The 13001-nt window shown below is 53.6% G+C and overlaps 1 protein-coding gene across 2 annotated transcripts in view; it reads left to right on the top strand.

Annotated features, from left to right (window-relative positions):
* Window positions 1-432: 432 nt before the first annotated feature.
* The window catches only part of ARHGEF7 (Rho guanine nucleotide exchange factor 7), a 76836-nt gene continuing 64267 nt past the window's right edge, over window positions 433-13001 (top strand). For both annotated transcript variants that reach the window (XM_008052081.2, XM_008052080.2), the window contains exons 1-3: window positions 433-503; window positions 2827-2911; window positions 6980-7110. In XM_008052081.2, the coding sequence (XP_008050272.2) occupies window positions 498-503; window positions 2827-2911; window positions 6980-7110 (222 nt within the window). In that variant the 5' untranslated portion in view covers window positions 433-497. The remainder of the gene's footprint in view (window positions 504-2826; window positions 2912-6979; window positions 7111-13001) is intronic.

Raw genomic sequence — 13001 nt, 5'->3', positions numbered from 1 at the left:
TGGGCGTGGAATTGCCCCGGGGAATGACTTAGTGTGTGAAATGTCATGATCATTCTTACATACACACTGATTTGTTCTTTGCAGAGATATTTCTATAAAAGTCCTGGGACTTTTCTCTTTTTCCCATAGTACAAACTTCCTCTGTGCTAGGGTTTTTCTGATTTTGCTCTTTGTTGAATAGATTTCTATTTCAGGAAATAGTCTTTCTCCAGAGAAGTGCTGCAGTCAAAACATTTTATTGGCTTAGAGTGTGCATTTTTCCTCTCTCATGGCAGGCATTTGTCTCATCTCATTGTTTAGTTTCCTGTTGAGAAATATGGTGTGTGTGTATTCACTTAAGTTCTGACATCATGTTGAAGCCCATTGGTGAGCAGCTTCAGCCAATCAGGTGCTTCCTGGTATCCAAGTAAGACAGATATATAGCTCTGGAATAACAGGAAGCTTCACGTTTTTAGCATCCTGTTATTCTGGGTTTTGCGACTTGCTGCCTCGCCACAATGAAGGTTAGTAGAAATTTATGTATGGTTTTCTTTTATTAGAATGCCATGACTTGAGTTTTCCAAGCTCTAGAATTAGATCTTCAGAGCTGAAAGACAGTCTGATCACCTGTTTAAGTATTTCACAACTAAAGGAACTTTGTATTTTGCATATGAGGAAACTGAGGCCTATTAAGGTTAACACTTTTAATTTTTAAAAAATGCAACTTAACCCATATTTGTTATTTATTTATTTATTTTTTTGAGTTGGAGTTTCACTCTGTCGCCCAGACTGGAGTGCAGTGGCCGCTCCCGGCCACCACAGCCTCGACCTGCTGGGCTCCGGCGATCCTTCCACCTCAGCCTTCTGAGTAGCCGGAATTACAGGCACGCGCTACCATGCCCGGCTGATTTTTTGATTTATTGTAGAGATGAGGTCTCGCTGCCCAGGCGGGTCTCGAACCCGCGGGCTCCGGCAATCCACTCACCTCAGCCTCCCAAAGGCGCGGGATTACAGGCTGAGCCACCGAGCCCGGCCATGTTTGTTATTTACAAGTGTAGATGGAAATGTCAGCCTAGATAATGCTCTCGTGTGAGTTAGAATTTCTTCTTAAATAACGGACATCACAGCAAATGGATTAACTCGTGTGTCTGAAAGATTACTCTGAGGACTGCACGAAGGCTTCACGGAGTGGGTTGCGTTTTGGACTTGATCAGTCTTAGAAGGGGCGTCAGTAAGCACAGGGTGCTGAGAAGATGTCATCTTTTCCCTTTGTAAGCTTTCTGGTTCCATTTACTGTTTCCATGGGAACTCTCGCAACGTGAACTGTGGCTTTCAGCTCCTTTCTCGACTCAGTGGCTTGATGGCTTTCCTTCTTGAGGCGGTTTTTCAGCTTCTGCGTTTCTTTTTTTGTTAATGTTTAAATAAACATCTCTCGTGACTTATTTCAAAAAATACAGACAGAAGACCATTAACTGGGGATGAGTTTTGAACACTGCACCAGGACTCATCCACGATGTAGCCATGTGGCATAGCTACTCTTGATATGGATCTCACGCTTGGTGTGGTGTGGGCAGCTGGCGTGGTGTCTATCTGATGTGTGTCTCTACCGTGTGCCGGCTGTCTTGCTGGTTGTTGGGGATGTGCGGTCTGCCTTGGAAGCTTTGTCAGTCCAGGGAGGCATACCGACAGCAGCCACAAAAGTGTCATTGTGAGAAAAGCTCTGGCGGAGCTTGTGGGGCACCTGGCCGGGTCTGGTAGGGGCAGCTAGGCTGTCAGGGCAGGGCTCCACCAGGAAGCACGATGAGTAAGAGTTCGCTGGGAAGGGGGTGCAGAGGCAGGAAGAGGAGGAGAGGGGCTTCCTGGCAGGATCTGACAGAGGGATAGGGAGGGCCTGGCCGGAGGGAGGGCGTGGAGCTCAGGGTGAGAGGGCAGGGCCCTTGCCCCTGGCGCCCCCCCCCGGGGGGGGCAGCCACAGTGAGAGCATGTCAGCATGGTACACATTTGGTATCTGCAGACATCTTTCTGCACTCTGTGCATCTGAAAGCAAGACTTTCCTGACTTCCCTGGGCCAGAGTTGTTCATGGCTGGAGCCTCCTCTCTCTGAGGCTGTTTGGTGATCAGGAGCTGTGTGTAGTCTGTAGACAGGATCCGAGCTGAGAGCTGGGTTGGTTTGACACCGTGTCTGCTTGTGCGCGTGTGCCATGGGCCCCGGCCATGACCCCTGTAGGAGGCTCACTGCTCATCTCCTCCAGCTGCAGGATGGCTGGGGAGTGCCTGTCAGTATGATGCGACCAGCTCTGTCATGCTCCCAGGTCTCCTGGGGCAGAGGGGATGTGGCTGTAGATGTGCCTGTCCTGGCCTCAGAGCCGGGAGGGTGGTGGGTCCCTTGTCCCTTCCACTGTCCCTTCTGCCTCTCCCATCTTCCCCCATTTGCCCTCATGCCCACCCGCCTCTCATGTCCATTTTCTTCTGCTGCTCCTAGCCTTGGAATCAGCTATCACCTGGCCCTCTCTGTGATTAGAAAGAACGCCTATTGTGGGCCTTGTGTGGCCGCAGGAGGGGTTGTGGCAGGGCCACTGTGGAGATGCGCTGCTCCAGGAAAAAGCCCCAGTGGGCCAAGGGCTGTGGGTTGGGCAGGAGCTTGGTCTGAGGCCGTGGGGTGACAGGCCAAGCAAGGGCACCGAGGGGCTCCCCACCCAAGGCCTGGAGCCAGCGCCCTGGGCTCCCTGAAGGCCTGGCCTCCTCACATGCGGAAAGTCATGCATCCTCGCGTCGTGGGAGAATGTGGTATGCCTTGCACCCAGTGTCTCACTCTACTAATTCTGCTTGTTTAATTTTTCCTTGCAGACGTTTGATGCAAATGATTTGTATCAGGGGCAGAATTTTAACAAGGTCCTCAGTTCCTTAGTGACCCTAAATAAAGTAACAGCAGGTAAGACCCTTTTTTATTGAACTGGTGGGGGTGGGAAGACAAGAGGGTGGACGCCTGTGGTTTTCTGTAAGCAAGGCCGAAAGAGCGTGTTGGAACGGGAGACACGAGCGTCTGTGTGTTGCCCTTCTGCTTGCTCCCTTTGCTGTGATCCTTGTTCCTTCTAGAACGGGATCTTCCCCTTGGCCTTGGTGGTGTCTGGTGCTTTCCTTTCTGGGGCGGAGAGACTCTCCCAGGAGCCACAGAGGAGCACACCAGCTCCGAGGAGGCCTAGTCCGGCTGCCTGGGCGGGAGGCTCCTTCTTGGGGTTTCGCTGGCGTCAGGCGGGCGAGGGCGAGTAGGTGAACACAGGGCTCCTAAGTGTAGTCATGGCGCGGCTGTGGCTCACGAATGGGCCTCTGAGTCTCCGGAGCCTGCTCCGGCCATGGTGGAAGAAGGCTCAGGATCTGCAGGTCCTGAGCCCCAGGGGAACTGAGGGGTAGGGATGGGGCTGTGAATGCCCCATGGGCTCTCAGACCACACGAGGACGGGGGTCTCCTGGGCTAGGTCCCAGAGGACGGCCCATGCTGGACTGTGTCCCGAGGTCCTGAGGGAAGGCCTGTCGTATCCCCTGGGCTCTCTGGAGTCCTCTTGGATGACTGGGTGACTCAGAATGGAGGAGCCTAAGTTCCTCTTTTGCTCTAAAGCCTTTTCTCTCTCCTGTTCACTTTACGATTTGAATTTTTGATTTAAAGTAGAGTGTCCTTTTTGAATGGAAACCTCCTAGGTTAGTCTTGTAGAGTGGCCTCTTCTCAGCTTCTGACCCTTCTCAGTTGTGATTACCCTCCACGTGTGGAGCATGGTGGGTCCATGTTCCTGTCTCTGGGAGGTTTCATCTCCCAGGGGTGTAGGACTGTCCTGTGTGCCACATGCCTGCACACGTGTGCCATGACTGCTGTCTGGAGCTTGCTGCTGACGGGGCCCCTGGGAGATTTAGACAGACATGTGAACATGGCTGCTTCAGAACTTGACCCTGAGTTCAAGGGCTGTTCTGAGAAAAGCATCTAGGAAGCAGGTGTTCAAAGGGCAGGGATAGAAAGGTGGATGCCAATAATTTAATTGTCCCATCATTTACTAATATCCTGCAAATGAGTGTGGCGTTTTATGTAAGTGACTGATCAGGTGATGCAGGTGCCTTCTCTGCCCCGGTTGTACAAATGATAGCTTTAATGTGAAGAAACAGATAAAATGAAAATCAGAGCTGGGCTCGGTGGCTCAGCCTGTAATCCCGCGCCTTTTGGAGGCTGAGGTGAGTGGATTGCCTGAGTCTGCGGGTTCGAGGCCCGCCTGGGCAGTGAGACCTCATCTCTACAATAAATCAAAAAATCAGCTGGGCGTGGTAGCGCACGCCTGTAATTCTGGCTACTTGGAAGGCTGAGGCGGAAGGATCGCCGGAGCCCTGCAGGTCGAGGCTGTGGTGGCCGGGAGCGGCCACTGCACTCCAGTCTGGGCGACAGAGTGAGACTCCAACTCAAAAAAAAAAAAAAAAAAAAGAAAAGAAAAGAAAATCAGTTACAGGAAGTGATGGATAATATAGAAAGGGAAATATATTTAGAGTGGATTACCCTGGGATTTAGCTCACACAGAGGGTGTGTATCCATGTTTCCTAACCACGTGGGCTGTGTCTGCAAATTGCTTCTGTTCATCTGTGCCTCAAAGTTGTGTGTGGTTTTTAATTTTTATTTTATGTTTTGAGTGAGGGTCTCATTCTGTCGCCCATGCTGGAATGCAGTGGCACCATCATGGCTTACCACAGCCTCGGCCTCCTGGGCTCAGGCAGTCCTCCCGCCTCATCCTCTTGAGTAGCTGAGACTATAGGTGCATACCACCACACCCAGCTAATTTTTTTATTTTTCTGTAGTGATAAGATTTTACTGTGTTGCCCAGGCTGGTCTCAAACTCCTGGGCTCCAGCCATCCTCCTGCCTCAGCCTCTCGGAGTGCTGGGATTACTGGTGTGAGCCACCGTGTCCTGCCTGACTCAGTTTTGAATGATGTATCCTATAATTAACGTAGGTGTCTGTGGCAGCTATGAAGAAGAGCAGAGACGCCTGGAGTCTGCGGGCCATCCTGCCTTTAAACCCCGCCTTTGGCCCCACTGAGGGCCTCCCTAGTGGTTGCTCCTTGTAGCAGAGGAGGCCGACTCTGCCTTCCACTGTCCGTGCTGTCTCCGCCTGCGCCTTAAGTGGAGGTGCTCCTTAGGAGGAGGAGATGAGGAGGGCTCTGGCCCACACTCGCTCACATGATCAGACTGATTCCGACCTGAGGGGCTGTGATGTGTAAGAGCAGAAGGGAGCAGGCTCCAGCAGCTCTTGGGCACAGGTGCTTTTACCTCCACCTTTTGCGGAAGTCTTCTTGCATTCTTGATGTCATTGTATCTGTATGCATGTAAAATAAGTCGTGTTCCTTACAAAGACAGATTTGGAAGCTCTGACATGAACTTGGTACTTAGAAGCTTACAAACCGTGTGAGTGACCCCTCTCAGACAGAAAGAAGTGTTGCTTTTCTGCTTGTTGGCTGCTTGCTCTTGTGTCTGTGTTTGAAGTAAATGTGATGGCACTGACCGCATCTCTTTAGAGTTCAGCCTTCATAATTGATTGGCAGAGTGGCTGTAGGCATTCTTGGGAAAATCCATCACTGACCTCCCCTGCTGTGTCAGTTAAAGAAAACCATGTGCGTGCTCAAGGGGTTTTGAGGGTTTAGCTGGCCTTTCAACTGGACAGAGGAAGCCTGGGGCGGGGAAGTGCAGATGTCCTCGGGATGCTTCATTGTCCCCAGAGTTCCCTCCAAGACCAGGGCCAGGGAGCACTGGGCCACATGGGGGCCTGGGCAGGGTCTCCAGATCATGCCCCCTCAGCAGGGCTATGCTTGGGCCACCCCTGGGCCCTGTGTTCTCAAGTCCACATGCTCTGTCTGAAGTCCCAACAGGACCTCAGTAGGGCAACTGTCATGGGTGCCACAGAGGAAGGCCGTCGAGGTGCTTGTGGGACAGGATTGCCGCCCTGCCATCCTGGAGCCAGGCAGGTGGCCGAAGGAGGAGCTCGATGCCGTGTGAGGACAGTGGGTCCTCTGGGCAGCCCTGTGTGCTCTGAGCTGCTTTGACTTGAGGAATACAGACTCGGTGTTGCCACGCCCTCCGTGCACCAAGCACAGCAGGAAGTCCGGATTTTTCTGGTGGTGTCATCAGCCTTAGGTGTTGACAGTTAATTCTGAATTTTGTAAGACATTATGTCAGCCAGTCCAGAGAGATCTACCAGAAAACCAGGGCCCGGATGCCATCAGTTTAGGGTTGTTCTTTCCAAGGCTCCCGTGAGCTTCAGACATTGCTGGGCATGTCGTCTCGGAACGGGAAGTCCAGTGATTTCCCCGGAAAGCCTTATAGCCTTGTGTTATTTTTTTCTTAATCAAGTCACTTTTAAGAAGTGGGTGGCTGTCACGTCCTTACTGGTTGGCCTGTGGAGTGTAACCTGCAGGGACTCCAGAGCCCAGAGCTCCGCCTTCCAGTGTCTGCTCGCTCTGAGCTCCTGTGATAGGGAGAGCATGTGCTGCCTTCACTGGGAGCAAAGACTCTCAGAAGGTTCTCACTGGCTGACAGCCACAAGGGTCTGCTGTTAGTTCAAATAAGTCTTCTCGCTGCACAATGGTCCTTGTTGCGTGTTACACGGCACATAGCCTTGGAGAAGGACATGTGTGGCGTGTGTTGGCGAATGAGGCCCTGGCGGTTCTCTGCCGCATGGTCGCATCGCAGAGGCCTGTTTTCTCTAGGAGAAGGGAGAGTCTTGCAAGCAGTTTCTCATCCTAGGGGAGAGCAGGCTGGTAGCGATCTCCAGACAACCTCTGGACAGGTAGTTGGGGAGTGAATGCAAGCCTCTGATGCCGCAGACCCACAGCTTGCTCTTTGTTTTCTGCGTGAATGGCCTGCTTTGTGTGGTCTTCGGGGTGCCCTCTGTGCTGCCCTCGTTGCGAGCTGGGCGTGGTGCGGGCGGCGTGGTGTCGGGGTCTCAGCTCTCTCTCTCTGTGCTGCCCGCTGCAGACATCGGGCTGGGAAGCGACTCCGTGTGTGCCCGGCCCTCGTCCCATCGCATCAAGTCCTTCGACTCCCTCGGATCTCAGGCTTCACACAGTCGGACTTCAAAGCTGTTCCAGGGCCAGTATCGGAGCTTGGTAAGTTGGAGAGGTTTTGTTGCTGAAGCTAACGTGTGTTTGGAGTATGAGTGTGTGTAGATGTGTCTGGAAAGGTCTGTGGGCCCCGTTCCCAGTGCTGACGAGCCAGAAGGCAGCGTGGGTGCCTCCCAGAGCCAGCCAGGGCTTGGAGGCGGCAGGACGTGGCCTCTGTTGTGTCTCCAGAGAGTGCCCTCAGTGAGTGCTTTTGGAAAATTTGGGTAGTTTCAGGTTTTGCTCTAAGGCCCGTGACTCTGCTTGTTTGGAGAGATGTGTGCTTTAAAACACCTTCCTCGTCTCTTGCAGTCTTGTCTGCTCTGCACACGTCTAGAGACAGGATAAGAAATATATGTGCATAAGTAAGTGCTTGCCTGTAAGAGAAGAGATGGTTGAAACTGCAGAGTCTGAAGACGGTGTTTTTCTCTCCGTGAAAGCATGCTTAGATGCCTTACTCTGCTTGTGGCTGACAGAGGGGAACGCTTGTGGTGGCTGACTGTGATGGGGGAAGACACTCAGGTGGTTGGTCATCCTGGCAAGGGGAGAAGAGTCATGCCTAAACGCGCAGGACACAGGCTGGGAGCGCAGAACACGGCGTGTGTCCGCAGAGGGGGAGTGTGAAGGAGTCAGGAGGGCGAAAGCCCAGCTGCCGGAAAGGCGGAGGCGGGCATCTCCGCAGAGCCCGCGTCCTGCAGCCTGGCCCCTGCCACTGCCGGCTGGTTGGCGGCCCTGTGCTTCCCTGCCGGGGACAGGCCTTCTCCTTCATGCAGCAGGCAGAAGTTATTTAACGCTGGAGCATGCAATGACCTGCCGTGAGAGTTGAGAGAGAACCTGATTCTCCAGCCCTTCCCCTGCGTTGACACAGGAACAGTGCCAGGGTGATGGTCAGCCCCCAGGGCTGGAGTCATTGTGGACAGAGCTGTGTCTCGTGGAGGGCAGTAGCCGACCGTGGCCACGGAGCAGAGTGAGGACCGGCAGAGGGCAGAACGCCGCTGGCATCTGCTCCTGCGCATGCTGGTCTCCAGCCACCTCTCCCTGGGTTCTCGTGGACAAGGCTCTCCCGCTGGGGGCTGCTGGCGTGTGGCGGGCTGTGCCAGGCCCTGTGTCAGTGCCTCATGTGGACTGGAACCCTGCAGCCCTCAGGCTGCCCTTGCCACCTCGCCTCCTGGGCTGAGTGTGGAGGACTTCTGTGGAGGCCTGCTACAAGTGCCGGGCCTCCCGGGTCTAGAGAAGTATGCACCTTGGAAGCACATCTGCAGCCAGTGCGGTGATGGGCATCAGAGACGGGAGGGTGGCTCGCTGGGGGAGCGGTATTAGCTGTCTGCCTGGACACTGTGGCAGTGTTCATCAGACTCTTTTTTTCCTTTTTGAGTGAAGGAGGGCTGGATTGCAAATGTATGATTTTTAGTAAAACAGAAATGTAGTGTGGATCGTGGATGTTACGGAGATCACTGTGAGTGCAGGATTAATTTTTCATTAGCTAGAGACCTTCTGAGACTTCCGCTATGTCCTGCATGAAGCCCTGTGGCTGTGGTGGTAGCTGAGTGGCTTGGTGAGCTGACTTCTCTTAAGGAACATGCCACATCGTCTTCCATGGGGCCGCGTGCGAGCGTCTATTTCTTGGCCCTGAGATTTTTCTGTGTATATATACTTTACGAATAGCACTTGGCAGTGGTTTTCTTGAATTGAAAAATGTGTAAGAAAAACGAGAATGGCCAGCTGTTTATTTGAATCTGGATGGCGGGTCCTGGAGGGGCACCTGCCGTCCCCTGCTCCTGCATCGTTTGAAGGCAGCTCAGAGTGTCTCTAGTGTCAGTTTTGTTTAGATCTTTGCTTTGAAGTTGCACCCTTGGGTGCCTCTCCCCTATTTCCTGGTGAGTCCTTTCCTTGGGAGAGTTCTTCCGACCCCGTCCAGCGCTGACCTGAGCTCTTGACTTAGCCGTCTGTGCTCTGCCATGCGTGTCTTACCCAGAGCGTGGCCAGCCCAGGCACAGGTCCCAGTGTGGCCTTCCTTACAGAAGTGGTGTGACTGCTTGCTTTCTTAGTCCTGAGAATTGTGTTGATACTCCTGGAATTTCTGGCGTCTCTGCTGTGCCCTCAGTTACCATCACTGTGCAGTGCGCTGTGAGCTCCTGACGTTGTCTCTAAGCTTGTGGGTGGTGTTTGTTGCCACTGGCCTTCATTTCTGAGAGAGACGAAGTCCAGGCTGCAGTGGCCGTGAGCATGCCACTGTACTCCAGCCTGGGTGACAATGAGACCCCGACTCAAAAAAGATAATAATAATTTTAAAAAAAGGAACATGACCCTGCAGTGATGAAATAGCGATTAAACACATCCCTCCCTCCCTGCTTCCTGGACACGGGTGACCATGCACTGACACCCCCCCCCCACCTCTGGCTGTGCTCAGCGGCGTGGTGTGGGCTGGAACTGGTGTTATGGAGTGTGTGGGTGGAGGGAGTCCGCCGGGCCCTCCTCTCCGCCGGTCCTTGGTCGAATACCTCTCTGCGGGCTCTCAGCAGCCTGTGCACTCAAGGGCTCAGCCCGCCTCGCTCGCCCCCTGTCGGCTGTGCTCCCGTCCTCCGCACTCCCCATCCTCCCCGCCGCCCGTTCTCCGCACCTCCCGTCCTCGCTCCCCACCTCCATGTGTCCTGGCCTCTGTGCCTCCCCTCCCGCTCCCTCTCTTCCTTGCTGCCCTTTCCTTTCGGGGTGTTTGGGTGGAGTGGGGGATTCTGTGCTGGCCTTCCCGCCCCTGCTTGAGTTCAGAGAGCTGTTTTCCTGCTCAGCACCTTGGGGGGGTGTCGCCTGCCACCTGTTAACACCGCCCCTTACACCAGGCCTGCGGTGTACCACGGGACTGGCCTGGGTGCTTGGGGGTGGACAGGAGCACTGGAGCTACAGGTGGGCCCCTGGGGCACCGTAGCTTTGTGGGGATTGACCTGCTCGGCATGCCTGCTCCCGCCTTCTGTGTTGGCATTTGTCACCAGGACTGGCCACGTGCTTGCTTCATACGGCGCCGTCCTGCCCAGGGGACTTGGGTGAGCTACAGAGAGGAGGGTGTGGGGAGGCCACAGCAGGTGGCTGGGGACACGGCCTGGCTGGGAACGCGTGGCGTTTCCTGCACTTGAGCTCATCCTTGCCCCTCTCAGGCAGGGCACAGTGGGCTGGCATGCGGGTGGTCACTGTCCGCTGCGGCTTTCAGCCAAACTCCGAAGGGGGGTTTCTTCATTAAACTGTAACCAGGTGTTAAATGTTTAATTTATTACTTTCAGTTAAGTACGTATTTATAATTAATATATAAACACATTTAAATAGATCCTCCTAAATGTTTTGGGAATAGTGTTATCAGTCTTTTTTTTTTGAGACAGGGTCTTGCTCTGTCACCCAGGCTAGAGTACAGTGCTGCCATCTGGGCTTACTGTAGCCTCGACCCCTGGGTTCAAGCTGTCCTCCCGCCTCAGCTTTCCTCCCGCTTCAGCTTTCCAAGTAACTGGGACTGCAGATGTGTACCACCACACCTGGCTTTTTTTTTTTTTTTTTTTTTTTAAGGAGATGGGGTCTTGATGTGTTTAAGGAGAGCTGGTCTTGGTCTCCTGGCCTCAGGCATTCCTCCTGCCTCTGCCTCCCAAGGTGCTGGGACTATAGAAGAGAGTCACTGTGCCCAGCTGGTCAGCTACTCTTTATTGAGTAACTGCTGTGGCCTCATCACTATTTGATGCTTTACCTTTTTAAGATCTTTTAATTTAGTGATTTGTACATGCACTTAGTTTAGAGTCAAATAATTCTCTAAGACTTGCTACTAGGGGGAAAAAAAGAGACAACCACTTTAGTTTCAGGTATTTGCTTGTATGACTCTACATAAAAGATTCCCCCCACTTTTTTTCTTTTTTTTTTTGCTTCATTTGAAATGTTACCAATGTGGACTCCCCCAGTGAAAGGGGGGCTGTGCTATCTCCAGCCCCCGCCTTCTCCTTGCCCATCTGCCCGTGGCTGAGTTCCGTACACTCTCATTAGACCTGCATTCAGGGAACCGTGATGCCAGGGTGGGTGATATTCATAGCAGAGCCACGCTGTGTGCTCCAACTGTTCTTTCCCTGCTGACATTTTGTTCTCTGGCACTCACCATTGTTGATGTGGGCTTCGTGGGCTTGTTACCTATTGCTGATGGCAGTTCTAGTCTTTCTCCTGGTTCTCGGAAGCTCTTCTTACACCCGCCGGGTTAGTTGTCCTTCCGCTTTCCTCTTCCCGAGGTGTGCCCTGGAGCTTGCAATCTGCCTGGAGCGGCCCTGGCTGAGCAGGGTCTTACCTGCTGGCATCCCTGGATGTGCCCTCAGACCTGCAGTGTCTCCTCTGCGCTTGCTCTGCCTCCTTCTGTGGTCCTTTGTCAGCGACCCCGATTTGGAGGCGCACGTGCAAGGCTGTGTGGGAGGTGCGCTTCGCGGAGCTCTTGTGTGTCTGCAGATGTCTGCTCTTTCCTGATGGAAGGTTGTTTCTGCCTTTAGTGTCAGAAGCTTCATTGTGCTGCAGCTTGGTGTGAATTTCTTCAGGTTGATCGTACGTGGGGTTCACACCGGTTCCTGGATCCACGTATGTGTGTCTTTTGCCAAATTTGGGGCATTTTCAGCCCTGTTTCTTCTGCTGCTTTCAGCCCTGCCCGCTTCCTGAGACTCTGCTGAGCCTGGCGATGCCAGTGTCGATCCTTCATTGTTTCCCAGGAGTCCCGGGGTTGCTCTGCATTCTTCCGCCCGCTTTCTCTTTGTAGTTCACTTGAAGCACATTTAGTGAGCTCCCTTTCTTTTCGGAAGTTTTCTGTGTCTCCTGTTGTCGATCGGAGATGATGTGTCATTGCTTTGGACGCCTTCTCTGGCAGCTGCTTGAAAACCCTTGGCAGCGGTTCCCGCATCTGCTTCCTCTTGTCTTGGTGCTGCGACAGGGGGTGGGCTCTCCTCACTCCGCCCAGTTTCCTGTTTGTCCGACTGAAGAATGTTTGAGATTGCATCCTAGATGCTTGAAAGAGCACGTGAAGCAGTGCTGGCTGCAGCTTCCACCTCTGCTGGAGCAGACCGGAGCCCTGACTGGGCTTCCTGTGCCAGTCTGGCCGTGGTGGGTCGACCGCTTGCAGAGGCGGCTGCATTTCCAGAGCTCGTGCGGTGGTGTCTGCCAAGCTGTCCTCACCTGGCTGGCTGGGCTCCTGCTGCGTTTTGGGTGGTGCTGCCTTTGGACCTGGAGCTGTGGGGCGGGGAGTGATGCCTGGCTGCTAGTGGTAGAGGAGGCTGTGTGTCATGAGTACTGGGCCCAGAATGTCCCCTTGACTGGGTGGAGGAAGGGATCTGCTGGCCTGGGTCCTCCCCTATGGATGGGTGTAGGCGGGGACATGCTGACTTGGGTCCTTCCCTTTGACTGGGTGACAGGCCAGAAAAGCACATTTGGGTCACCTGCTGCTACCCGATGTGGATAGAGGCCTCGTCCCTCATGCTCTGGGGCTCAGGACTTTCTTCCTTGTCTCTGTGGACACTGGCAGGGTGGCACACTCATTTACTGTCAGTGATTGGGGTCGAGCGTTGGCACTCTGCATGGTTCTCTCTGGTGCCATGAGCTGTTTGAGTGGGTGCAGCACTGCTGTTGGGCATGGGGCTAGGCTGGGTCTCCGGGGCTGACCCTGTCCCTTGCTGCTTTGGCCAGGAGAGCAGGCTTCTCTGGGGAGTGTTGTGGTCTATTTCCTTTGACAGCTGGAGTTGGCAGCCTCTGCAGAACTCAGTCCAACGTAGACGAAATCAGAATAAAATCCCAGCCGGTCTGTCTTCCTCATCCCACCTTTAGAGATCTGAAAATAGTCACATTAAAATATGAGGTACCATTTTTTCCCATGAGGCAAAAATAAAACATTTGGCAGTATACCG

Source organism: Carlito syrichta, unplaced genomic scaffold (assembly GCF_000164805.1).
Source record: "Carlito syrichta isolate Samal-C Ts95f unplaced genomic scaffold, Tarsius_syrichta-2.0.1 Scaffold256234, whole genome shotgun sequence".
NCBI classification, from domain to species: Eukaryota; Metazoa; Chordata; class Mammalia; order Primates; family Tarsiidae; genus Carlito; species Carlito syrichta.
This window is presented reverse-complemented; position numbering and strand designations above follow the sequence as displayed.